At 39.4% G+C, this 26,323-nt stretch overlaps 12 protein-coding genes across 12 annotated transcripts; 5 read left to right on the top strand and 7 right to left on the bottom strand.

Moving 5' to 3' along the window:
* Nucleotides 1–2,777: 2,777 nt before the first annotated feature.
* Nucleotides 2,778–3,173, bottom strand: ATC70_011112 (Elongator complex protein 5; the record flags this gene model as incomplete). The annotated part of the gene is made up of 1 exon (XM_064830310.1): nt 2,778–3,173. The coding sequence occupies one exon, from the start codon at nt 3,171–3,173 to the stop codon at nt 2,778–2,780; it is 396 nt and encodes a 131-aa protein (XP_064682812.1).
* Nucleotides 3,174–3,662: 489 nt separating this feature from the next.
* ATC70_011111 (uncharacterized protein) lies at nt 3,663–4,025 on the top strand (the record flags this gene model as incomplete). Its single annotated transcript, XM_064830309.1, has 1 exon — nt 3,663–4,025. One exon carries the CDS (start codon nt 3,663–3,665, stop codon nt 4,023–4,025), a length of 363 nt encoding a protein of 120 aa, XP_064682811.1.
* A 387-nt stretch (nt 4,026–4,412) lies between these two features.
* On the bottom strand, nt 4,413–5,074 carry ATC70_011110 (uncharacterized protein; the record flags this gene model as incomplete). Its single annotated transcript, XM_064830308.1, has 4 exons — nt 4,413–4,538; nt 4,617–4,861; nt 4,933–4,996; nt 5,072–5,074. 4 exons carry the CDS (start codon nt 5,072–5,074, stop codon nt 4,413–4,415), a joined length of 438 nt encoding a protein of 145 aa, XP_064682810.1.
* Nucleotides 5,075–5,877: 803 nt separating this feature from the next.
* Nucleotides 5,878–6,949, bottom strand: ATC70_011109 (uncharacterized protein; the record flags this gene model as incomplete). Its single annotated transcript, XM_064830307.1, has 3 exons — nt 5,878–6,085; nt 6,139–6,589; nt 6,658–6,949. The coding sequence occupies 3 exons, from the start codon at nt 6,947–6,949 to the stop codon at nt 5,878–5,880; spliced, it is 951 nt and encodes a 316-aa protein (XP_064682809.1).
* A 1,400-nt stretch (nt 6,950–8,349) lies between these two features.
* ATC70_011108 (uncharacterized protein) lies at nt 8,350–9,276 on the bottom strand (the record flags this gene model as incomplete). The annotated part of the gene is made up of 1 exon (XM_064830306.1): nt 8,350–9,276. The coding sequence occupies one exon, from the start codon at nt 9,274–9,276 to the stop codon at nt 8,350–8,352; it is 927 nt and encodes a 308-aa protein (XP_064682808.1).
* A 2,444-nt stretch (nt 9,277–11,720) lies between these two features.
* Nucleotides 11,721–12,528, top strand: ATC70_011107 (uncharacterized protein; the record flags this gene model as incomplete). The annotated part of the gene is made up of 3 exons (XM_064830305.1): nt 11,721–11,980; nt 12,030–12,189; nt 12,238–12,528. 3 exons carry the CDS (start codon nt 11,721–11,723, stop codon nt 12,526–12,528), a joined length of 711 nt encoding a protein of 236 aa, XP_064682807.1.
* A 130-nt stretch (nt 12,529–12,658) lies between these two features.
* On the top strand, nt 12,659–14,415 carry ATC70_011106 (uncharacterized protein; the record flags this gene model as incomplete). Its single annotated transcript, XM_064830304.1, has 8 exons — nt 12,659–12,833; nt 12,896–13,003; nt 13,060–13,589; nt 13,650–13,724; nt 13,787–13,921; nt 13,974–14,073; nt 14,125–14,267; nt 14,326–14,415. The coding sequence occupies 8 exons, from the start codon at nt 12,659–12,661 to the stop codon at nt 14,413–14,415; spliced, it is 1,356 nt and encodes a 451-aa protein (XP_064682806.1).
* Nucleotides 14,416–14,682: 267 nt separating this feature from the next.
* Nucleotides 14,683–15,835, top strand: COA1 (cytochrome oxidase assembly protein 1; the record flags this gene model as incomplete). Its single annotated transcript, XM_064830303.1, has 4 exons — nt 14,683–15,484; nt 15,533–15,579; nt 15,639–15,740; nt 15,794–15,835. The coding sequence occupies 4 exons, from the start codon at nt 14,683–14,685 to the stop codon at nt 15,833–15,835; spliced, it is 993 nt and encodes a 330-aa protein (XP_064682805.1).
* A 471-nt stretch (nt 15,836–16,306) lies between these two features.
* ATC70_011104 (uncharacterized protein) lies at nt 16,307–16,875 on the top strand (the record flags this gene model as incomplete). The annotated part of the gene is made up of 2 exons (XM_064830302.1): nt 16,307–16,467; nt 16,530–16,875. The coding sequence occupies 2 exons, from the start codon at nt 16,307–16,309 to the stop codon at nt 16,873–16,875; spliced, it is 507 nt and encodes a 168-aa protein (XP_064682804.1).
* A 124-nt stretch (nt 16,876–16,999) lies between these two features.
* Nucleotides 17,000–18,755, bottom strand: ATC70_011103 (uncharacterized protein; the record flags this gene model as incomplete). The annotated part of the gene is made up of 2 exons (XM_064830301.1): nt 17,000–17,194; nt 17,247–18,755. 2 exons carry the CDS (start codon nt 18,753–18,755, stop codon nt 17,000–17,002), a joined length of 1,704 nt encoding a protein of 567 aa, XP_064682803.1.
* Nucleotides 18,756–18,939: 184 nt separating this feature from the next.
* ATC70_011102 (uncharacterized protein) lies at nt 18,940–21,116 on the bottom strand (the record flags this gene model as incomplete). The annotated part of the gene is made up of 7 exons (XM_064830300.1): nt 18,940–19,075; nt 19,136–19,236; nt 19,294–19,727; nt 19,787–20,231; nt 20,291–20,820; nt 20,871–21,037; nt 21,097–21,116. 7 exons carry the CDS (start codon nt 21,114–21,116, stop codon nt 18,940–18,942), a joined length of 1,833 nt encoding a protein of 610 aa, XP_064682802.1.
* A 505-nt stretch (nt 21,117–21,621) lies between these two features.
* On the bottom strand, nt 21,622–23,156 carry MBF1 (multiprotein-bridging factor 1; the record flags this gene model as incomplete). Its single annotated transcript, XM_064830299.1, has 2 exons — nt 21,622–23,015; nt 23,066–23,156. 2 exons carry the CDS (start codon nt 23,154–23,156, stop codon nt 21,622–21,624), a joined length of 1,485 nt encoding a protein of 494 aa, XP_064682801.1.
* Between the last annotated feature and the right edge of the window lie 3,167 nt (nt 23,157–26,323).

The raw sequence follows: 26,323 nt of genomic DNA, 5'->3' as shown, positions 1-26,323 counted from the left end.
GAAAGTTACTACTACTCGAGTACAATTATTTGGCGACATTCGGGCGGCTCAGAAAAGTCTACATGTCAAGATATGAAGGCCTGAAAGCTGCCCAGTTTGGTTTTATTTTTGCTTTATGGCTTTTATTTACACGGCATGAACCACATCTTTGGTAGCTGTAATTTACTGGAAGGGCAGTTCTGTAACCTGTGCAATTTTAATTTGAATAGGAGGCATACTGATTTTGGTAAAGCTAGTTCATGCAAATTTTGATGCGCTATGTTGTTGGTAATAAGCTTATTAATAATGGAAATGAGAAACCAAATTTACTGCTTGAATATTATGGTCTTGCATCTTTGCTTGGCTGCGGTAAAGCCCATTAAGACTAATATTACCAAATGCTGAATTAGATGCAATCTCGTTACGCTCGACGATGGTGTCGCCCTGCGGGCTATTGCCGAAGACATTTCAAATCAATAATAATAAAAGTTTGCTATATAAGTACGTTTCAAACAATCAATTATTAATTTAGGGAATGAGAAATCGAATTTGCTGTTTGAATACGATGGTTTTGCGCCTTCGCTTCGCTGCGATCAAGCCCTCATATAGATCAATGTTACCAAGTGTTGGATCAGATGCTTAGTTGTCATAGGTTTTGCATCTTTGCTTCGCTACGGTAAAGCCGTCATTAAAATTAACGTTATCAAGTATTGGATTCAATTCCTAGTTATCATGACTTTGCAGCTTTGCTTCGCTACGGTAAACCCCCCAACCCCTCTCCCGATTGTCGGCTTCTTTGGTGGTTTTATTCACCTTTGTCCAGCCCTCAACTCTTTAGAATTTTATGTGATTGGGTTGTCTATTTTTTAAAAACATAGTTTTCCAGTATATATAGCGAAGTTGATAATAGATGCAGACTATTTATTGCGTCTAAATTGTTCTGCATGCCTTACAACCACCATCAACTCAATAATAAGTTGTATTTTACTGCCATGACACAGCCATACAACAATGCCATTCAACTCAATATTTCCAGCTAAATATTGGGATGTAACAGTATGTTCTATATCTAAATTTATGCATACAATATCTTTACGCCTTTGCATCATAACAAAAATGAGCCAATTGACAAGCAAATGTACGAAACATAACCAAACTGGGCAGCTTTCAGGCCTTCATATCTTGACATGTAGACTTTTCTGAGCCGCCCGAATGTCGCCAAATAATTGTACTCGAGTAGTAGTAACTTTCTAACACCTTTACTCAACTTTTTGGGGACCCAAAAAACATGGCCAAAAATCGACCAAAAAGCATGAGGTACCCCTCATGGTTTTCATCGAAAATCAAATGATCGCACTTTTCACCTTGATAACGAAGACTTTTACTATAGTATATCCTAAATCAAAATGTTTCTATCGATCCAACGTAACTCTTGGAATCATCTTTGTGGGACTTTGATATGTAAAATTTCGACTTTTTAGCCAGAAACCTCTTTTCATATTTTTGTAAATTACTCAATAAGTTCAGTCAAAACATCCATTACAATTAGCACCATTGGAAGCGCCTTAAAAAGTACTCCAAGGATGTATTAGGAAGCATCGAATGATCATTACAGTTTATATAGTCGAATCTCTCAAAATAAATTAAAGAAGTCGTAAAAAGGACAAAATCTGGCCAATCTTGAGTAGAAAAAATAGGCTGAATTTGAATAATTTTTGGCACTGCTAGCTGATCAAGACGCCTTTTTGATGATAGCAATCGTCATTGGGATGCTGATTAAGTGGGAATCATGGATTTAAAAGGACTATCACTTAGCTTGGATAATTTCTGTTGCCTTTTTTTTGGGTGTTTTAATATCTGACAACGCCTGTTAGCCTAGCTCACTACTAAAATATATGTAATCGCAACTTCCTAGTCAAGATTTGCAGCATTTCAACAAGGCATGCAGAGAATATGTGTTTCATTGTTTCGTTCAAAAGAGACAATTGCCATTGATTGAAAAGATATTTCCATATGTGATGAGAATATCTTTAGAAATTGCATCAGAATATTCATTGGGAATAATGGCTGCAATCTCGTTGACAGTTGGCAGATTCTGAGTGCGCCTATCTTCACCAACGATTAGCTCTAATCTCATTTGAGGGTTGAATCGAATGTGAGCATCCTCGTTGATATGGTTTCAGGCTTACCGTTCTTCTTCACTCAGGATCTCATGAGCATACTTGTAAATGCGAACAAGAGTCTTTTGAGCCTTGTCCGCCTCTCAATGTTTATTAGCTGCCTAATATTGGCAAACAGCACTACTATATATACATATAAACAATGTAAAGCGATGACAAGCTAGGCTTCAAGCATGTTCGTCTTCATGGAAAAAGACAAGTATAAATGCATAACATTCTGTCTTATACGAATCAATATACCTAATATTTACGCTCAAACGCCATAAGTTTGGAGTCAGTTGGTGGTTCAGAATTATTAAGATGGTCTGTATTAAGCCTGTTGCAGCATATGCTTGGACTGGCATTAGACATTCATTATTAAAAATTACAGATCATACAAGTTGATGTAGCAGTTTAATCATTTTGGATGGAGTATTGTACATAATATCTTTATAAAACGTGATATTTGGATTTCTTTTGAATAAAGCAAATAGTGGAATAAAATAGGGTAATTTAATGGATCATTAAAAGATAATTTCCAAAGCTAAACATTGATTAGAAAGAGATTTTTGAAATGTAGAAAAAAGCTATGAAATGATGAATTTGTGTTTGGAGTATTTGTGCAAGATATATATATATTTAGAGCTCTTGAGAGGCACCAGTCTTCTTGGTCTTGGTAGGCAACAAAGAAGCGTGGATGTTGGGAAGAACACCACCTTGGGCAATGGTGACATGACCGAGGAGCTTGTTCAATTCTTCATCATTACGGATGGCCAATTGCAAGTGACGAGGGATAATACGAGACTTCTTGTTATCACGAGCAGCGTTACCAGCCAATTCGAGGATTTCAGCAGCAAGATATTCGAGAACGGCAGCGAGGTAAACGGGAGCACCAGCACCAACACGTTGAGCATAGTTTCCACGACGCAAGAGACGATGAATACGACCAACGGGGAATTGGAGACCAGCCTTAGCTGAACGAGTTTGAGACTTTGAGCCAGAAGCAGACTTTCCACCAGATTTACCACCAGACATTGTATGTGTTGATTAAAGCTTTATGTTGTTTAAAGGTGAAAAGGGGAAAAGAGATCTTGAAAATATGCTCATTTATATATGAATCTAATTTTTTCATCAGAGTCACGCAGATATTCTTTTTTTTTTTTTTTTTTTTTTACAACTTGGCATCATGGTGAAAGGCAACATTTGATATGAGCTCAGGCTCAACATGAAGATGCAAAAAATATATATTTTTTTTAATTGATTAGAGCATAGATTAACGTGCATCTACGCGGCATTACGCGTTTGATTTAATGGTTTACTATAAGTTTTTGATAGTTTTTCTCATTTTTTATCATATTTCCTTAAAGACAATGGCTATATTAGGGAATATTTTTAGTTGAATCCCATCAAAAAAAAATTCATGAAAAAAAAAAAGAGAAATCCAAAATTTTAGTATAAAAGCCAGTGAGATTCTTATCAGAGCCCTTCTTTTTTTGAATTTTTCATCCAAATATCTTAATTAAAATGGCTAAAGAAACTGCTGGTAAAGCTCCTGCTAAGACAACCAAGGTCAAGTCTGCTGATGGCAAGAAGAGAAAGATCACTCGTCGCGAGACATACTCCTCTTACATTTACAAGGTCTTGAAGCAAGTTCATCCCGACACCGGTATCTCCAACAAGGCCATGTCCATCTTGAACTCTTTCGTCAACGACATCTTTGAGCGTATTGCTTCTGAAGCTTCCAAGTTGGCTGCCTACAACAAGCGTTCTACCATTTCTTCTCGTGAAATCCAAACTGCTGTTCGTCTCATCCTCCCTGGTGAACTCGCCAAGCACGCCGTCTCTGAAGGTACCAAGGCTGTCACCAAGTACACTAGCTCCAAATAAATCCAGTATCTCAAACATACTATATTAATGCTACTCAACGAAATCAACTTATTATCACATCCTGATCCCCTTTAAGCCTTTTCTCTACTTGCATTCAATATAATTCACTATTATATTACCCAAAAAATCGTTACATATTACTCTTTTATTCCCTCCTGTCAATATTTTTGGGATTTTCTTTCAAACCTTTTTTAATGTCTTGATGAAATAAAATTGCTTAAATCATGCTATATCCATTACATATTTTTATGCGAGTAATGATTGTCCAAAGCCATCCAATTAAGCACATTAATGCAGCAACAAGTCGCAAGAAAATGATGACAGTATATATTAATTGAATTTTTATTTGAGTTTCTCGAATTGAAGGAACAAAGTGTTAGATTACATTTAGGCAATGAGCTCAACAACACCACCGGCTTCCTTGATTTTCTTCTCAGCGAGACGAGAGACGAAACGAGTACGGACAATGACAGGTTGGGAGATAGTACCCTTGGCCAAAACCTTACCGTAACCCTGAGTACATTTTCAAATGTTAGTTACATTGTCCAAACATGTACACCTAGATCAGAAATTGCAGTATTTAAAACTTACCTTTTGGAGAGCATCGATAACGGGAACCTTTTCAGTGTTCTTGTATTGCTCGCGGACACCTTCACCGGCAAGAGTCCAGATTTGATCAAGGTTGACAACAGGACGCCAGTTGACGTTGTTCTTCAAGTGGAATTGACGCATACCGACCTTACCGAAGTAACCAGGATGGTACTTATCCATGTTGATACGATGATGGTGTTGACCACCAGCAAGACCACGACCACCAGGATGCTTTCTGTGCTTACCTAGATATCAAACAAGCAATGTCAATCATTCTGCATTGCTCCTCAATGTTGCTTATTCTATCATAACGTACCAACACGGCCGTGACCAGCGGAAACGTGTCCACGCTTCTTTCTGTTGTGGTGAAGTCTAGTAGGCTATTATTTCATAAACGAACAATTGATTAATGCCATGTTGTATATAGATAGATGGATGGATGGATGGAAATTTACCATGGCTTAAAATGCTTTACTGGATAGAGAGGGAGCATTTTAATCTGCACATTGGAGGCATTTACCTACCAAGATTCTTGGATTTTTTCCATTTCCGAATGAGGCTCTCGAATATAAAATCCGGACCGAGGAAGAGGTGTTGGCGATCTACTCAAAATTGTGGATGAACCCGATTATATCGAATGGTGCTGAGTATCATAGCAGTGAGTTGAGGCAATCTAAGGCGAATGCCTACATAATTCTCAAGACGTAATTTATGAAATATCAGGGTGCTCTTCTCATACTGGTAATGTTGCTAGCTGCCTATATGTTAGTATTAGTAGATCTGTCTACAGGTCAGCGTTAGCAGAGCCATTTCTAGTCACTACATTGGCACCCAAATGACAATGTGCAATCTAAAATATTCAAGGGAGGATTGCCTGTGAGTGATTTACCCCTTTCAATGAACATTTACACATTTTCTTGCTTGAAATCATGTCATGTCAATCAATAACTGAATGTAACTAATAATAATCTATGTGCTTAATTGCTTCTAAATTGGTATACATACCAGTGTGAATATGTAGGCAAAGCAGGGTTATATTTAATTTATGCCTGGTGTATATAAGGATAGATACATGTAAATATTGTGGATAGACTCATGATGTTGATGCATAGAAAAAGAGTTCTTTTTTATTTCATGACAGTAAGGAAGGCAAAGGTATATAGTTTCCTAGTGTGTTATAATTTCAGTGCAGATTGCATATGTACTAGAGTTTCCGTTGTTTTGGTTTTGCAAAGGTGGGAATAATTGAACAAATAATATTTCATTCAGAAGTGTTCATGATGGTGGAGGATGATGCTTGTGCAAATGGTGTATCACGCTTTAATTTTTGTAATTCAATCTCTAATCTTAATTGCTCCAATTTCATCTCTTGCATACGTTCTTGGTGATCCATTTTTTTGAGTTCGAGCTCTATTTCCATAAACTTGACTCTACTGTCATCCGAAATGCCAACATCTCCAAGTCTATATCTGCACATATATGTTAATCGTAAACAGATACGTCATGTCAACAGAAACAATACCTCGAAATGTGGTGATTACTCAAAGGTTGCAACGAAGGTGCTGGTTGGTGGTATACTGCTATGGGCCGAGCCAAGTTTTGTTGATTTGACCGCCTCTTCTTTTGAGATGATTCAGGGGCATTTTCACCGACAAATCTCTTGTTATTGTCGATGAACATCGGTCTATGTCCTCCACTTTCCTCCTCCTCTACTCCTTGATGTGGTAGTTGATGTTGTTGATTAGCACGCGATGGATGAGGATAAGGCGTCTCCATTCTACTAGGCGGAGAGGTGCTCGTTCTAGAAGGCTCAGGTTTTAGGCTGGTCAATTCATTTTGGCTTGATCTATGAGAATTATCAACATGCTCTGCAGGGGCAGTATCTTGCTGTGCAACAGGAGAATCAGTGGTTGGATTTGAGCTGAATATAGGCTTGCAGCGATCATAATATGGGAATTCTTTAAAGATTTTCTCTAAAAGCAAATGAACAAATAGGTCTGTTAGTATTGATATCTTAACATTTGATAAAATGAATGTGTACCTCGTATTTCATTAAAGAGAACTTGGTCGTCTTCAACGTTAGGAGATGTCAACTGCTCATCCCATCGCTTAAAGCGTGATTCAAGCCAACGCACCTTGAACTTGATGGCTTCGTGATTCATGTTGTTTTTGAATATTTGCTCTCCTACTCGCTTTGAGTATCCAGATTTGTTCTCTTTCCACTTGTTGTAATGACCTGGCTGTTCCAGGTCCTTGAGCAAAAGTCCGATGTCTTCTTCCTTCCATTGAATGTAGCGTCTTGAAGGCTCAGGAGTGGAAGATACAGGCGGCATGTTGGTATCCTCAGTAACAAACGAATGTGTACTCATCAACTATAAAGAGGATCTACTGTCTAGACGAAAAGAAAGAGAGTGGAAGAAAAGAAGATTTGGGAGTTTCAGCACATCGAATTTGTTTTTAGCTCCAACTTTTTTTTTTTTTTTTTTTTTTTCATTTCCAACATCTACAAAATTGCGTAAATTCACTCAAATAACCATCCAATCACCTAGGAATCAAAGGGTTGAGGGCGTAGTTTATAAAGAATATTTAAAGGGAAAGCAAATGCTTCCGCATTAAATAAGCGAAGAGCTCTCTTTCAGGCCTTAAATTCCTTGGTGAAGTAAGAGACAAAGTAATCTGGAAGACATTGAACACAAAAATCCCATTTTAAAAGATACTTGTAACTTTAGATTAACATGCGAGGCATGCAAGTTTTTTCGTACGTTTAGGATGATGTACAGGAGCTGCTGAGCGATTACCGAGCAGTTCAGGTACCACGATCTTTATCATAAAGATCATCAGTGCATGCATTTACCCCATTCATGTGTTGTGTTTAGCCGTACTAGGACTGTGTGGTCTTGCGGTTGAACAATCTAGATTTTGGTAGTCAAAAGGCCTATAACTTTGTTAATATGTCATTGATTCACATAATCAGAGTTTCACGAAAATGCTAGAATTCAAAAAGTTTTAGAATTCTCAACATTTCAGATTTTGCGATTTGTAACAATGAGTAAGCTACTGTGATTTGTCGAAACAAGGTCAAACACGATCGAGAATATAGCATAATTTACTGAAATTGCAGTAAAGCTTGGGTTGTCATAAAAATATAGATATATGTACATATCGTATGATGGTTGTGTTTCATCAGTACAGAAACACAGCTTTAAAGGAAACGAGGTACATGCAGAGTAAAGCTGTTGACTTCGAATTGACATGTGCAGAAATCTGGTCCTGTCAACATGAACGCTAGGATGAGCCTCGGTTTTCACAAAAGAAGTTGGATGAGATGAAATCAATCTCGAACACAGCTTTAGTAAGTGCTTATTATATACAGATGGTGGCCTGCTATGTAAATCAGGCGATATATCGGACGCTCAGTATTACAAATACCATGATTGTCATTATCTCATCATATGGATTGGTACAACCGTTATCGAGAGCCAGAAATCAGGCAAATTGAACAAAACCAATTAGATTGGAAACGGTGTTTGGGGTTGTTAGGGTGTCAAGTACTATTGTTGCTTTGAATCAACACAATATAATCTTAACCATCCAAAGGAGAGCACTGATTAGCCCTTCCCACTTAGAAATAACAAAAAGTCTTAACAATAAATAACACATTTTGAATTGTTTATTAAAAGAATGTACAATAAAAAGCTGCGATTAAGCGCTTTTGATCATGAAATTAGGTGACTTAATCAAAGAGACCGAAACCCATATCATCATCCTCTTCCTCAGATTCTTCAGCAGCGGCCTCAGCGGCAGGAGCAGAAGAGGTCTCGGCAGCAACGGGAGCAGCAACAGCGAAAGCTTCAGGGTTGGCAATGAATTCCTTGATTTGCTCAGAACCGGGGAAGGTATAATCAGAGGCAACAGAGACAGCCAACAAGTTCTTGTAACCGTTGATGACAGAGTGAGGAACGGAAGCCAAAGTAGGATAACCAACAGCAAGAGAGATGGAGGCAATCTCGCGGATGGCAGCCAACAAGTTGGCAACCAATTGGGATTCTTCAACATCGAGAACATCGGCAGAGAAGAGAGATCCAGCATCATAAACTTGGACAACACCCATGCCGTAGGTGAAGGGAGAGATGTTCAACATGTTCAAGAGAACAGCCTCGGAAGGACCGACCTTGGAGCCAGATTGGACAAGCTTGACATCAGAAACGATTTCAATGGTACCACGAGCAATCTTGGTGGGGATACCGAGAGCTTGGAAGAAAGAGGTCTTTCCTGGTTCCATACCAGTGTTACCACCGGGAACGATAACATCAGCAGGAGCAACGGCACCAGCACGAGCAGGAGCAGCAACACGGTTGGAGACGATCTTCTCACGAATATCCTTGAGGTCACCGTTGGTGAAAACGAAACCAATGTTACCCTTAACAAAGTTAAGAAGCTTCTCAAGTTCGGGACGCTCATTGATCATACCCTTCAAGGCACGACGGACCATGGTGTTCTTACCCATAAGAACAACAGCTTCACCACGGAGGGAGAAACGGATTTGATGCATTTGGTTGGAACTGACATTGTCAACGTTGACAATGAAGATGGATTGGTAAGTATCCAAATAGTTGGTAAGCTTTTGGAAGTAAAGGGCCTTGTTTTCTCTCTTCGACATGTTGATAGATTACTGTTCGAGGAACTTTTTAAAGAACTATGGTTATTTGTTACTACATGATAGATGGATGGATGCCTATTTCTCCATGTTTACCTTGGCAGATGAGAAGGATTCTATTAATGGGCAACATACCATGTACCTGATATTGCTGACTGACTGACTTGATTCACTGTCCGTACCGGAAATGTGACATTTTTGAAGTGATTATTGCAGGTTTCTCTGCCCCTATGAATTGCCTGTTTAGGTAACTATCATGCAAAAAATGGGATCTTGAATAGCAGGTGCTATGTTACTCATTTGACGGTAAAATTGCATGCAAGAAAACAAATAATATAGTAGCGCAAGCCATTTAATTTATCTAAATGCTGGTGAGAGTTTTTTTTTTTTTTATCCAGTTGCTCAAATTGTTGATGTGTATGGCATTACTGTGTGATATCATTTGTTTAGCAGTAAATATCGCATCTCAATACCGTGGCATTAAGCAAATAGCCTTATATTGTTGCATTATATCGTTAACAGCTCTTTGATTTGCCATAGAGGCTGCTGAATATAAGTTGAAAAATAAAATTACAATTTGTTTTATATCAAGATTACAATCCGAATGCCGTGTAAGGTTTAAACGATGATACTATTACATTTCGCATTTAAATGCGCAATTTACAATAATTCAATATAAAATACGTAAAATTAATACAGCAATTGATAGCCAAGCTACATTATAGTGCTCAGTAAATTGCAGTTTTCTTCATATTAGCATTACGAATATCGATTGTCTTCATTAGAAAGGCATGCTAGCCAGACGCCAAAGCATATTCAAACTTAGAACTGCCCTTTGCTCCAAATTGGTAGTTTTTAATTAAATTCGACTTGATTGATCTATTTTGTAAGACTTGACTATGTGAATTGAGACGTTCATCCCATGCCTTCTAATTCATCTTTGAAGTGCTGTCTAAGGCACACACAATGGTACTACTAATTTTTAAAATTATCTAAACCGAATATAAAGAACAATGGTTGGAAATACGAAATGACGTTTTTGGCGAAAATGTAGAGGCTTTGCATATAAAGGTTTCAAAAGCAATCTTTCTAGGGTTGCTTTGGACCAAGAGAAAGATTCTGATTTAATATCATCATAACATAATAATAAATGTTTCAGTCCCTACACACTTTCAAAGCCTCAAAAAGAAAAGAAGTTGGCCTGAAAAGTATTTTGGTAGACTAGCGCTATCATATATAGAATGCAAGAAAATAACATAACCAATGGTGGTGCTATGACATGCCACCTACTTTCCATACGCTTCAAGGGCATCTATTACTGTATTGGCTTATGAAAAGGCCATTGAGTTTGCCAGCCAGCCTCAGCAGCCAATATTGGCTCAATTTCAGACTCATAGTCTGTTCCAGATTGGCCAAATCTTGACGATTTTCGACTCGATTTAACTATTTTACCAGATTCAACTAAGTAAAATATGCTGATCATCCTATGCTTTCTTAAGCTTTCTTGGAGTGCTTTTCAAGGCGCATCCAATGGTACCAAGTAAAATGTATGTTTTGAATAAGCTCATTGAGCAATCTATGAGAATATGAAAAGAGGTTTCTGACCGAAAAGTCGAAATTTTACATATCAAAGTCCCACAAAGATAATTTCAGGGGCTACGTTGGATCGATGGAAGCATTTTGATTCAAGATATACTATAGTAAAAGTCTTCGTTATCAAGGTGAAAAGTGCGATCATTTGATTTTCGATGAAAACCATGAGGGGTACCTCATGCTTCTTAGTCGAATTTCATCCATGTTTTTTTTGATCCCCAAAAAGTTGAGCAAAGGTGTCAGAAAGTAACTGCCGGATGAGAGCAACTGTTTGGTGCTATTCTGACAGTCCAGAACGGGTTTTAACGGAAGAAATTACGGGTCAAATGCATGCAGATTGCACTGTGTTTTACATAACTCTCAGTGAAAAGAGCTAATACGAGTATACTCTTTGCTCGTATTGAGTTGTTTTCGATGATACAGAGATAGAGCATTGAGAAAGAGTCAGACTCATGGTTACAGATGATTTATAGATGGTCATTAGGCAACGAAGAAAGGTAAAATGTAAAATTTTAATACATATATCAATTGGATGCTTCCTTTGAGTGGAAGATGGTTGATCGTTATGTTGAATAATTTGTGGATAATCTCAGGGATACATTTATCGAAGTAAAGACCTGCGATCAGAGGAGCCCAGTTGATTATTGGGCATCCTATAATGGATTTTTGAGCTAGACATAATTGAGGCAAGGGGTTGGAAGGCAAAGCGTCATTGAAATTAGAATTGGCATGAAGCCTTGCTCAGTCCAATTAGCTCATATGCCAGCTCAGCAACACCGTCCCCAATCTTAAATGTACGGACAGCAGATTGTAACGCATCTCTTTCCAAGCAAGCTGAACAAGCAAATACGCCAATGACAACGCATACGGATAAATCAAAGCTTACATTGTATGGAGCGGTGTATTGCCCTTTTGTGCATCGAGCACGAGTTGCATTAGCAGAAGCAGACGCTGATTACAATTATGTTATCATTGACACAAAGAACAAGCCAGAGTGGTATAAGGACGTGTACCCAGAGACTAAAATACCTGCACTTACAGATGAGTCAGGAACGACTGTTGGTGAATCCATTGTCGTTGCTGAATACGTTTGTGAGCGATTCAAGGAGAAAAAGTAGGTGATCATACGGTACTGCACAATGCATTACTAACGAGATGATTAGTTTGGTGTCTCAAGATGTGATGAAGAGAGCTACAAGTCGCTTTGCTGCCAACTTTTATAATGAAAAGATCAGTGGTGATTACCACAAGTTTCTTTACAATTTCTCTGCCGAGGGCGCTTTTGAGACATATGAAAAGGAATTGAATGTACATCTGTATAGGGTAAGATTTTATCATTGCAATCAACGTATGCTAATGTATCAGGCGTAGCTCAATCGCTTGCTGTTGGAGCAATCTTCCTCAGGACCATACTTTCTGGGCGAGCCGTTTTCTTTTGCGGATACAACCATGGCACCTTTTGTAATCCGCATGTTGATATTCAACCGTCGATTTTTGGATGGCTATGAGTTTGAAGCAGTTAAACAATGCCCTCGACTCGCTGAATATTTCGCTGCGCTTGTTGATCGACCTTCTGTTCAGGCAACGTTCTTTGGAGAGGATGCATACATTGCAATGGTGGGCACTCGCTTCAACATTTGGAAGAAGGGTGTCAATGTATGAACATTGATTGGATCCATCTGCCTACCAGTGACTGATTAAATTCAATTTTTTTCTTTGCAAATATAATCTAACGCGTTCAACAGCAATTGCTTTATCTGCTTTGCTTTGCTAAACATCAATTTGTATCAGTATGCCACTTTTAAACTGTTTTCGTGGCATGTTTTCATATTCATCGTACAACTCGTACATTGTGGGATCCAATGCGCTTACGCTAGCTGCTCTGGCTATTCCCAATTTGTTTGCATTTTGGTTGAAGCTCCAGCCATTTACATTCATCTTTAGTTTGCGTTTAATCTACTTGGCAGGTAACAAATACACACAGTTCATTCCCTCAATTACTAGCTGAAAACAAACTCTTTCGTTGCAGAGATGATATTGGTCCCTCTCTGTATTTACAACATATGGAATGCCTCCGGAAATGTCACACATCCACTTCTTAGATACATCAACGTGCCATTCAAGAACATTGCATTCAGTAAGTTGGGGTAAAAATGTATGCATTCTCGGTCAAACACCAACATGTATATTTAGGACCTGGCCCTCTTTTAACCACCATGAAAAAAGTGCTTGTTTTTCTTCGTACAGAACTCAATGCACCCAGCAAACCAGCCCAACCAGTGGGCGCCCCTCAAGCACCAGTCGCACCTTTGCAAAACCTGAAAGACGATGTTAAGTTCACCTCCTTGTTCTTAAAAGACCCCACCCCTCAACAGGAACAACAGCAACCATCGAATATACCTGGCGTCAAACCACTCTCTGTTGCTCCTTTAGACACCAATCACTTGATCCCAACTGTATTCAACGCATCATACACCAAATCAAAGGTTGACGAAATGGAAATTGCTAGAGCTGCTTTACAACATTATGGTCAAGCTGACACTGCCAAACCCGCAGTTACTCTCACTGGCTCTGGAATTCCTGTGACAAAGCAGCATACCGGCCCAAAACTCAAGTATACACCATGCGTTCAACCACCTCTTCAGCCTACTAAAAATCGTGAACGATTGTTGTGGTTTTTATCACCCACTCCTGAGATTATAGATGATTTCAGAATTGAGCAGGTAAACAAGAGAATGCTGTTTGTAAGAGGATGATGATGGCTGATGTTCATGCGTCAATAGATGATTGATCTTGAAAAGAATTGGAACAGATACAATGATCGCGCTTCTCGTGCGTACTATGACAAGATGACAAGCGTGAGTATTGTGCTAGCTAGACATCTGCAATGGAGATCTAACGCGTAATCCGACGGATTCAGGTTTTGCTAAAGAAGATCTTTATCCCATTGTCACAATCAATCGACTTTTTCAATGAAATGCTTACGCCCAGAAACAGATCAGTAGCTGATTGCCCTACTGCTACAGTGATGCTGTCAATGGTGATGTCTACCACCGTAAGTATTTGGCCAGGAACTAACATGACATGGCACTGATGTATTTGTATAGCAAAATATTGCATTCACGTTACCCGAGATTGAGGATTTCATTAACGTCAATGGCTATTCGCATGTAGATGGTAGAAAGTATGTTGTTGGTCGTATCAAAGGTAAGTTGGGCTAATTGTGTGTTTGATCAACAAGTTAATCCCATGTTATAGACCTTGCCTCAAGCAGTAGAATGCAAACTTATCGATTCTTGCCAACTACTACTGGCATGCCTACTGACGCTATCATTATTATGCATGTTTTCCAACAATATTTGGCTCTCAAGGAACCATATGCAATTCCTCCACTTGTTCCAGTAAGTATCCTTGACCCAATTCTAGTATACCAACGTCCTCTAATATACCTGTTTCTAGGTCGAAGGTGATTTGTTCAAGTTCCTTCTCGTATATATCAAGATTACTCCAGAATTAGACCATTGGAATGTGTTTGATTCAATTAATTAAATATAATATCCCAATGTCATATATAAAACATAGTAAATATCTTTTCTGTAAAAGTTCATCTCTTATAAACTGTTCAATTGGATCTGACATTGAGGCTATATTGATTGTGGGAACCATGGCAACCATAGCACCCATCAATTATGCAAAACTACAAACATCCTTCTGTTGACAACTCATCGCAGATCCAAATTAAAGCCTTTTCATCTAGGCGACAATTTTTTTCAATTTTTACCTTGTCTTCTGTTGAAACCTGTTTTTGTGTGCATCATGATCAACAGAGTTCTATCCAGAAAATGCCATCAGCTATTGAAGAAAGCAACACAGCACCACTTTCATACAGCTGCACCAGTAAATATTCCTCGTAGTTCGAAGCTGATGAATCGCTGGGGTAACTATCAACGTATTGTCCCAGCTTCCTTGGCAAGTGTAGATGTACGCAAAATGCAACATCGAGATGTACCGCCACATGTTCAACGACCTCCTTACGCTATTGATGGAAGCTCTTCTAAATGGGGTCCAGAAGCACCAATCCTTACAGAGCAAGATATACAAGGGATGCGAAAAGCGGGCAAATTGGTCAAAGAAATCCTGACCTTGGGCGGATCGCTATGTCGACCGGGTATTACAACGAACCACATAGACAAGATGATTCATGAAGCCATCATTGCCAACAATGCCTATCCATCACCTCTCAATTATATGGGATTCCCCAAGAGTGTGTGTACGTCCATCAACAACATTATAGCTCATGGCATCCCAGATGAACGACCATTGGAAGAAGGCGATATTATCAATGTAGATGTTACTGCTTACCTGGATGGATATCATGGAGATACGTCAGCTACATTCTTAGTAGGTCAAGTTGATGAAAAGGGAAGAGCATTGGTTGCATGCACGCAAGAGACATTGAATAAGGCGATATCAATCTGTGGACCAGGCGTGCCTTACAAGGAGATTGGAAGAGTGATTTGCGAATTGGCCATGAAGAATGGATTCTCTGTATCTGATGAACTGTCTGGACATGGGATTGGAAAAGAGTTTCATAGTTTGCCGCTGATCTATCATCACTGTAAGTATTGCTTTACCTGGCACTAACAGTGGCTGATATCAAAGATAGTGAATGATGAAGAAGGCGTCATGGAATCAGGAACTGCGTTTACTATAGTAAGTGGGCATTGCACAGCCAAGAATTGTGTTGTACTGATCCTTGTATGATTGACCAGGAACCCATTTTATGTCAAGGGTCAGCATCTGGTATCATGTGGCCTGACGAGTGGACAATCTCAACTGTAGATGGTGGTAGAAGTGCCCAGTTTGAACACACAGTAAGTGAATTAAGCGTCTTTCTTTAGGGTTTGTACTAATACCATTGAAATAGCTGCTTATAAACGACGATGGTGTGGAGATATTGACTCAGTAAAATGTACAAACGCAAATAGAGACGGCCTAGGGCCTAATATAATAAAAATTAGAGCACATCAAGGTGCAGTCTATAGACATTCGTCATAAATGGGAATGGTACAACATCAAACAACAGTAAACGAAGATTATCTGCCCAAACAAATTCAGTGTCACTATTTATGCGATCAAACAACATCCTAATAATAATGCACCTGTATGCATATTCAGCAAATTGACAGCTATCCCAGAATTTCAATATTCAAGAGGCTGACCTGCTGTAAGCCCTATGGTGACCATGGAATCGATAGCGTAACTTGGGGTTTCTCGTTTTCGCTTTTTGCGTCTGCTGAGATGGTCATCATTACGACTACATCATAGCCTTTTAATTGTCCGTCCTCTCCCTTCTGTTACTCACACAGGTCGATAGTTAAAATACATCTTATTGGTATCTTTCTCTTTTTCCTTTTCTTTCTGCAACCATACACATATCATGAAATTACCGACTCTCGCTCTTGTATTCAGTGCTTTCCTTGGCTTGAGCCAGGCCACCTATTTACCTGGATTCATCGTTCAAGATAACGATGTAGGTTCCCTATTACAAGATTCCACCAAATTGATCACCAATTGTGGTGATGCCAATGATATCTTGACGTAAGTGTTAATACAAAGAGGAACAGCAGCAGCGATCTAATGTGATTCAACGCATGCTACAGTATCGACTATGTCGCTCTTTCACCCGACCCACCTGTGAAAGGTGAAGATCTGCAAATTGACTTTAAGGGTTATCTCTCAGAAACTGTACCCAATGGCACTGTTGTGGAGATTATTGTCAAATATGGCGTAGTCAAGTTGATTCAAAAGAAGTTTGATTTTTGTGATAAAATTCAGGAAGTAGATGAAAAGTGTCCCATTCCCCAGGGTGATTTGACCTTCAACAAAGTGGTTGCTTTACCCAAGGAAATTCCTCCTGGAAAATACACTGTTCATGCCGAGATCATCACACCTGAAAAGAAGCGTGTCGCCTGTCTTATTGGACAAACTATTTTTCCTCGTAATTAGCAAACTAATCAATAAATGCATACAACGATGATCCAACTGGGTGGTTTTGACTTTATTATATCGGAGAGGGAGAGGGAATATATGTAAAGAGAATGAGAGAGGGGAAGAGAGAGCGAGAGTAAATTTACATTTGTTTATGAGATTCTGATAACTTGGTTCTATACTTGGAAAGCAACGCCTTGTACTCTCCTTCAAATTTGTTCTTAAGAGCCTTAGCCTCACTTGTGTAATCATCCACCAGAGATTTGTCATTGTCAGGGGCAACTGTTGTGGGTGGCCTCTCAACAATTTCAAAGGTGGGGAAAATGTCTTGCTGAACCTATAAATTGAGTTAGGCACGGTGGATATCAGTTGTACATGTAGTCAATTACCTGAATGGCCTCTGTATCAGAAGAGCTTATATCCATGTCCTCGATATCACCATCTGTCTGTGGTTTGAATGTCGCCAAATGATATGAAAGAGGTAGGTCCTCGGTGGATCTAAACTGATATTTTGATCTGCCGAGTAGGTTCAACCAGCAACTCACATTGTCTGCGACTCGAGACGTTAACTCTTGAAAGCTATAGTGATCATAAGAGGGCCAGTTGTTGGACGCCAAAAGCAGATTCTGGAAGCCATCTGCGTCAGTGCAATCAGGATATCTAACGTTTTCTTGAGCCATGAAATTATATAATCTTTCCTCTGCTGAACCTAATGTCACCATCCAGGCCACGGGTGTTTCAGGCGCTGCTTTGACTTTGTCGACGGTTGAGCGATTCAATGCGGCACCAAGGCAAATCACAAAGTCGGCAGGCTTGAAGTTGTACTGTGAGAAGTCTGCGTTGTTGGGAATCTTCATCTCAAGATAAACACCGTAATCCGAATTCCAATCATCCAGGATGTTGGAGAAGCGAACGCATCTCAGTCCAATCCTCTGTGCTGTTTCAACTAGGAGACTCTCTTCATTGAATGTGGGCGTAACAAGTGCCAATGTTAAGTCTCGATCCTGGAGCTTTTCAATAAGCTTTATTAGGAACAATCCTTTACCCACCTCCTCGAGTTGATGAAGACCAGACAATGATAGCGCATTCAATGTCTCTGTGAAATTGACTTTCAGAAATCGAATGTCTTTGATGGCGTCGTTTGCGCATTCCTCTTGTTGTGTGGGTGAAGCAAATATAGGGATGATTTGGGTTGGATAGGCATAAATCTTTGGCCCTGATTTCTCGGTGAAAATGTTGCTATCCATCAATGAAGCGTCATATAAATTAGCAAACGGTACTGATACTATGGGTTTTGTATTTGTGGTTGCTGGCGTTACTGTTGGAGCAGGAATTGGCGCAGGCACAGGCGCAGGAGCAGAGATTTTGTTCACTACAGGCTGTTGTTGAGGTGGTCTGAGTTGCTGAACAGTTGCATTGCTAGTATGATTATTCGCTACTATATTATCAGGCTCCATTGATGCTCTCATGAGTGCATTGAATTGCTCTGAATTGGCTGATTCTAACTGTTCAGTCCGTCTTCTTCGGTACTCGGCCATATTCAATCGAATAAGAGGTGCTGTTGCTGGTGCTTCTATTGCGGGAATACTAGCATCGACTTTGAAGGCAATGTGATGAGCGTCCGGTAATTCCAACTGCTCGAGATTTGTGCTGACTACGTCTTCCATGCTATCATCCTCCTCCTCCTCCTCTTCCTCAAAGAAGAGTGGCTTAAAGAGTCCATGTGGTACTGGCTCAAGATACAGTCTGTCAGCATTGGGTTTATTGACGCTTGTCTTGACTAGGTGATTTGAATGATCTCGCTCGCGTATACGTTTTTCAAAATCTGCAAGATCCCAGTTTGCAGAGATAGATTTGTGCTTGTCAAGTAGGGATATTACTTCGTCCAAGTACACCATATTGATAGATAAAGTAATGTGAAAGAAGAGAAATCAAAAAAATCAATTCAAAGTTCTCCTTTGATGGTCCTTGATGTGACTGTAATGAACATGATGTAGCATTACACAAACAAAGCATGATTTTGATGTAGTCAGGGCAAACCTATCAAGGCTATTACTCTTTATTCGCTTTTATATAGAGTGCTCAATCCAATGAAAAGTCAAACGGCTTAAATGCAGCTTTGAAAAGACCAGCATCTCTCTTTTCCTCTTCTTCACTTTGACTACACGCCTTCCAATCCTCACGTTCAGGAGCACCCAGGACATGTGCTACTACCAATCTACAATGTTGCGGTTGTTCAGTACATAGTGGCTAATCATCCATCTTCAAGCACATTTACCTTCCAAACTGTAAATTGAATCGTTCTTTAGGTCTTAGCAAATGTACGAGCGATTTACCATCAGGCAATTCCATTCTAAAGTAAGGAATCTCAGGATTTTGCTATGCAACACGTATCCTCAGTCTCATTGTTTTTGTCCAAAATAATTCAGCACTTACAGGCACTTGATCAATAAAGTCCATACCAGCTAGTGCAGCTTGTTCTCTAGCCACCTTCTCTACTTGATCTGATTTGTACTTTGGAATAGGCACCACCTGAATATGAGCATGAGCCATGCCTCTGAAAGACTCTCTTGACACTTCGAATAGGACCATATCCTGATCATATTGATCGAATAGACGACGGATGGCACTCTTATATTTCTCAAGCTCTGAAACCACTTCAATCTGTGCCTCCATTGGAATCTTGCCAAAGGTAGGGTAGTGAGTGATTGGAATCAACAGGATGTGGCCCAAACCAGGAACTTTGCAGTCTTTGTCGTTGGGCGAGATGACAGGACCCTTTGCAAGCGTTGCATACAACTCGGTTCCAATAGATACAATTAGATGCTTTTCAACCTTGGGGTTGGCTAAACAGAACCAGCATGAATCCACTGTGCCAGCAAAAGAATCAGTCCTACCATTCATTCATACCACCAAACCAGACACTTACATTTAGGCTGCTCTCCTCTAGGCTGTCTTTCTTGTCTATCAGGACAATCCTTAATGAAATGGCCAGGTTGTTTACAGATGTTGCAAACGTATCCCTCAGGAGGCACACCGCCGCCGCCTTGAGGACAATCTCTGATGTTATGTCCCTTTTCATTGCATTTCTTGCATACATAGTCGGCGGCAATTTGTGGGCAATCCTTAATATAGTGGCCTGGGATATTGCACTTTTTGCAAACGTAGCCTTCTCTAGGAACATCGACTATCTTTGCACGCTTGGCATCCTCGCCCCAGAAAAAAGACCCATTGACTTCTGCACTGTCTGCGTGCTTTCGTTTGTTTCCAGTGAATAAGGGCACGAATGGACATTCAGTAGTATTTTCAGGTAGATTTTCGAGTGCTTCTTTGGATGCTTTCGACATGGGCACCAAGTTAAATGCATAAAACCACTGTAAATCGAACCATCTTAGCTGGCTGATCCCACCCAAATCCTGCCAAAATAACTTACTCTTTGCTTTTCCTTGTTCAGCACTTGTCCCAATCCAATGAATCGAGTAGCGTGGTCTGCAGGTCTTTCATCTTGTCCAAATCCACTCACTATATTCTTGTATGGCTCGCGTTCATAGAACAGATTCTGAGCAGCAGCAAAATGATATCGAGGCTTCAGAGCAGCTGCCAGTTCTGAAATGTGCAATGATGATTTATCTTGGTCAAGTGTCATTGGAGTCGCTGTCAATTCAGTGATATCTTGTGGCCATTCGTAAGACAGCAAGAAGTCCACACCAGGAGGCAAGGTGGCAGGTAGTTTGGTGAGGCATAACTTCTCCACATCGCTCTTGTTGTAGGTGCTGGGTGTTGATTGCTCGTCAAATTTACCAGAAATAAAGGCAATCTTGAGCCCTTCTGATGTGTTCAATACGCCTTGTTTTCCGAGATAGTACAAGTTGGAACACACTTCACCATCTGTAGTTGCAATGTGGTTTTTGACGCTTTCAGGGAAGGGTTGATCGCCAATAATGAAATAGGTCATAAGAGGAACTGGATTGAAAGTTAGCTGTGCGATCAATTATGCCTAGGCAGTATATTACCGTCAATTTTATCGCTGATCAGTTCTTGAATATCCTCCTCTGAAATATCAGGGCCAAAAAAGTTGCCTGTGCACAAGTGGACGTCAAAAGGACCGTATTTCTCGTGGATTTGCTTTACTTTGGTAAACAAATTTTTAAATTTGCCGTTAGTCGACCCTGTAACAAGGCTATCATGAGAGCATTAGATAACCAGTTTCCATTTTGTTGTTGCATATTGAATGCTTACACCTTGATATTGCTAGACATTGTATAGTCGACTGTTGGAAAGCAATTGAAAAAGTTGTTTTTCAAGCAAAAAATTTCAAATGTTGCTTCTAGCTAGTATATAATATTGAATGTCAGTTTTAACACTTTTTAAATTGCACATTAGTCGAGATCCATTACAACATTTATGCTTACAGTGTTAAAAAATCATGTGCTTTAGATACCAAATGGCTTGGTATATTGAGAAAAATTTTGTAAAGTATTTCATTGAATGCAATAACGCTCTTTGATCGTATTAGTCCCAAACAGATGCAGTGTTTTGGGCTTGGACAACTAAACGCTCAGTGTGATAAGACTAAGAGACCCACAGCACGTATAAACATTACATGCCACGGATGGAAAAACAACGCATGTAGAAAGCGCTCTTTACAACATTTACTGATAGCTGATTAATATAGCGAACGCGCTTCAATGAGTATAAGTATGTAAAATTTATTAGTTGATGATTATGAATATGTATGGTAAATGCAGATGCTGGAAAGCTGATTTAAAGGTTGACAAATTTTACGCGCTTTCTGTCATTATCTTTCTTTTCAAGTTTTGCACTCTTGTATCGTAGATCATGCACATATTTTAGATGTCTCCTAAAGTAATACTTTTCGTTGAATTTCTTGTCGCATTTTCCACAAAAGAAGTCAGGGCTGTCAATGTCGATTTCTACTTCCTTGTTGACCGACAGCTTTGCCTGCTTGTATACGATTTCGTGCACTGATTTGAGATGACTTCTGTAGTAATACTTTCCTTCAAAGTGCTTTTCACATTTAGGACAGTAAAAGTCAGGTGAATCAATGTCTATAACTGCATCCGGGTTCTTGTATCTTCGCTCAAATACCATTTGATGTACAATTCTGCAGTGGCGACGATGAGCTGTTATATTGTAGTTTGTGATCTGGCACACACGGCAATAATAGTCAGGATCATGAGGATCGGGGAGGATGGGGCTGGGCATGTTCTTTCCATTAGGGTTCACAAGTTGTGGCAACTTCATGTTGTGCAAATGTTCCATATGGACGCGGTAGCCATATTTGTTGGAATACGTCTTGTCGCAGACACGGCAATAGTTGTTGGGATCGTTGATGTCTGGTAAAAAATCATCGCTTGCTGGCTTCTTTCGTTTTCCAACGACAAAGCTGTTTACCTCCTTTTCTAAGTCTGCAGCCTCCTTTTCTTTAGCATCCAACTCTTTTGGCTTCAAAATTAATCTGGGAGCATCTGACGCAGGCTTTGCTCTCAAGACAGCTCTCAAGGCAGCTCTGGTCTTTGGTCTTGACTCGTCCATTGAGTCTAACCCAATACCACGACGTTGTGTCTGCATCGTTTCTGAATCTTCCGCTGTTATCGTAGCTTTTTTTAATTTGTTCTTGACACCGCGTATATTGTGAATGCTATACAAATGCTTGCGATACTTTTTCTTGTTAACATACTTCTTCTGACAAGCTCGACAATAAAATTCGGGGTCATATGGATCTGGAATGATGCTGGCGTCGCGATTGATGATGGCCATTCTATGCACCTTTCTCAAATGTGCCTTGTAGTTGTTCTTATTTGAGTATGTCGCTTCGCATGCCTGGCAGTAGTTAGTGGGGCCATTGATTTTAGGCATTATATTCTTGCTAATGGACGCTAGCAGATCTTTCTTGTGAACAGAGCCCCGATGAATCTCATAGTGTCTGGCTGTTTTAAATACTTTTTGACATTCAGAGCAAGTATAAGGCGGCTCTTCATCCTCTATGCGTAACCAATGCTTCTGAATTAGGCCCTTGATGTAGTGCATTTTGTGAGCTAGTTTCAAGTGGAACACAAATGACCGGTAGCCTTCAATTTCATATTTGCAGATATCACACTTGTATCGATTGTCTTGAACGTCCTCTATCGTATCCTCTGTCAACAACAATTAATGTATGATAATTCCACAATTGAACATGTAATACCTGTATTGCTGTCATCATGGTTGTGGTCGGAATGCTTAATATCTTGGGAATCAATGTAGGATTCATCGATTTCAGTACCTTTTTGATTCATTTTAACGTGTCTAAATAGAAACACGAAGATTAAAGAAAAAAGGGGATGTTTTAATGCACAACCATAAAGCTGATTTTAATAAACAGCTCACAAGCCACTTGTTGGCAACCCGTATATGAACTTCATGAATGCTATAATGCATGTCTGTAAATGTCACATGGACCGACACGTTTTGTGTAATCTATCATTCCTTGTCTCTTGCCTTTGTTTCTGGGTCGAATGCTCCAAAATATACATGAAAAAACTGGGGGCTCACTTGCTTGGCGGTATTCAAGAATCAAGGAGAACCAAATGTATGTCTATCACTCTCGAAATCAGCGTGTAACTTACGGATAACCAGTGTAACTCAATATGCCATGTCAACGCCGCAAGTGTACACACTATATCCATACCTTATTGCTTGTTGTTGTTTCACCAAATGTTAGAGGAATAATATATTGATTTTGTTTTGTTTTTTTTTTATTCCTACTACCCAAAATGCGAAAAAGATGGCTTCCACTTTAGCGTTGTACTTGCAATAAAACTCAAATTTTGTTAAATTCAGTCCATCACCGGATTGAGTAGTTATTAGGTCACGAATAACCTAAGCTCATAGCAGGATTTCCATTAACTATTACGCTTCGGGAATCGTAGCACTGCAGCGGATTTGAGAACCAAAATTATTGCGTCTGAGTAATTCTGTCGTCTTTCTGCCATTTGGCGGCATAGAGGAGTATGCCTGAGTTTATTTCCCACTAAACTTATAGTGTGCTCCCTATTCAACGCAGGCGTTTACTGACCAAGTAGACAGTCTGTTCAATACACTTTAAGTATTGATAAAGGTTCCACTATCATGATTCTACAAAAAAAGTCAACACATATCAATTAAATGACCAGCTAGAATCATGATTACTAATTCTAAAACGACACCTCAACAGACTGAACATGATTTAGATTTGCTGGGATGAATCAAGGAACTTTTCTTCAAGATAATTAAAATACAAACATCCGCTTACAACCTCATTTATCCTGACACTATCATGCCGTCTACTATGACTTTCATTTCATCATATAGTAGTTGTTAAGCACAAAGAATAAAAGGATTATTATTTGTAGCTTATAGAAAATGTTCGATATTATAAAAACAAGAAAAGACTTATTTGAATAAGATCAGACACAAAAACTAAAGATTTACTGATGAAGACAAGAGTTATTCTATTTATACTAAGTTCTGAATGCCAAAGTAGCAATTTATCTTGTATAACGCTTATCACATCTGATGAACCTCAGTATTTAAATAACTGAGATGCACTTCCATTATCATAGCTTGTCCATGTTGTTGCACAACACAGACATATCTACCCATCAAGAATACCTCAATCTTCATAGACAGTTGTAGCCCTTCTGGCACAACAGTAATAATATAATTTTATATCCTCGGTGTATTATTCACTTCTTTATATATTACATCTATAGCATGCATCTGCATTGCTCATCCACTCAGTAAGTGTGGATATATGTATATACAAACTACGACATCAATTACGTTATCGGCTGCTACATTACTGGAGAAGAGCAACCAGATCGAACGCGTTTCACAATCGGCATTAGCATCATAAGACTTACTTATTACTGGGATCAAAAACAGAAGCATTTCTTGTAGCTAATACTCGCCACCCTCACCATACTATTATCTCGTATTAAAGTTGGTATGGCACCACCATACCACAAAAAAAGATATCGCAGATGCCCTATTATTGCTCTATTTGCATTTATTATTTAATACGAAATAAATGAACCATCATAATATTTTAACATATCGCTGCTTCAACCTCTGAGCCAATCAAATCGTTTTAAAACTCCGCTGACTTAAAAAAAATTTGCGAGGGTTTCCCCCTGTTTGGATGTGAGGCAAAATTTTAAGTTCCGCTATATATAGCAATATAGCTGTAACTATCATCAAATTTCCCCCCAGGTGCTAGAGCATGCCTTACTTACACCACCTAGCTTTAGATTCTGGCGTTGAGACTCCCAATCATCACTAAAGTAAGTAGCGATAACCAAGTGGAGACAGCCTATCTCCCTCCTAGCCTCGGATAAAGTCTTGTTGAGCTTCAGTGATAGGCACATCCACCACAACGTAGAAAAATTATGCTTCAAAAGAAACATAATAATAATAAAAGAAAGAAGAAAAGAACATAATACTATAAGAGTATAGTAGTGTGTAGGCAAAAAAGAGACACTCACACGAAGCGAGTCAAAGAAAAGCATAACAAACACAACATCAAAGATGTTTAAAAAAGCTCGTTGCTGTTGCAAGAAAATGAATACATGAGCAACGCGCATTTTGGTAATAGTCGGATGTAACGCAACATGACACAAATACGCACAATTGCAAAAGCAACAGTGGTATTACAAGTTTGCGCTAAAGCATAATGACTAATATTGTTTCATGTAAAGCTACAGAGGAAACACTACCAACAAAAGAAAAAGAAAAAAGCGCAACAAGGCAAACATCACGAATGCATTATCACGAGAAAGGAAGCAATAATATAAGCGTTCAAAGAAGTTTTATATCATTGCGACCAGAAGAGAGAAGATACTTACCACTTACCACAGCCACAGATAGACCAGAGGATACGCAATCAACAGAGTTAGACCAGACAATGAGCATGCACCAAACATAGTAGACCAGGGAAGACCATATTAGCAGCAGCAGCAGCAACAACACCAGCAGCAACAACAGCAGCGTAGAAAAACCGAAGAACGAGTGACACCAGAGACCAGACAAAGGTTAACGAAGCAACCGCCAGAGATAGGAACCAAGAAGCCGCTACCAGACATAATAAACCAAAGAATCAGACAGCAGAAATAGCAGAGAAGTCATGGCAGCAGCATCCACGTCAAACAGGCAAAAGAATTATCAAAACCTAATAAACAAGTTCGATTAGTGCTGATTTTACGTCTTCCAGTGCTCGTTATCGAATAGTACCTACTATATTCTACTTCAAAGAAGCAGTATCAAGTACTTCTAACAGTACAAGACCGTATTATCATAAGCTACTAGAGTGGTATTATCAATCAAACGGTTTCCAAAACCACCATGGTTTGATACTAAACGCGTTTTGCAAAAAGGGGAAAAATGAGAGGGCGCTCTATCCGACGTCACAGCCAATGGATTTTCTCTC

Source organism: Mucor velutinosus (assembly GCF_035048745.1).
Source record: "Mucor velutinosus strain NIH1002 chromosome Unknown tig00001564, whole genome shotgun sequence".
NCBI lineage: Eukaryota > Fungi > Mucoromycota > Mucoromycetes > Mucorales > Mucoraceae > Mucor > Mucor velutinosus.
Note: the sequence above shows the minus strand (reverse complement) of the source record. Positions and strands in the feature narration are given on the sequence as shown.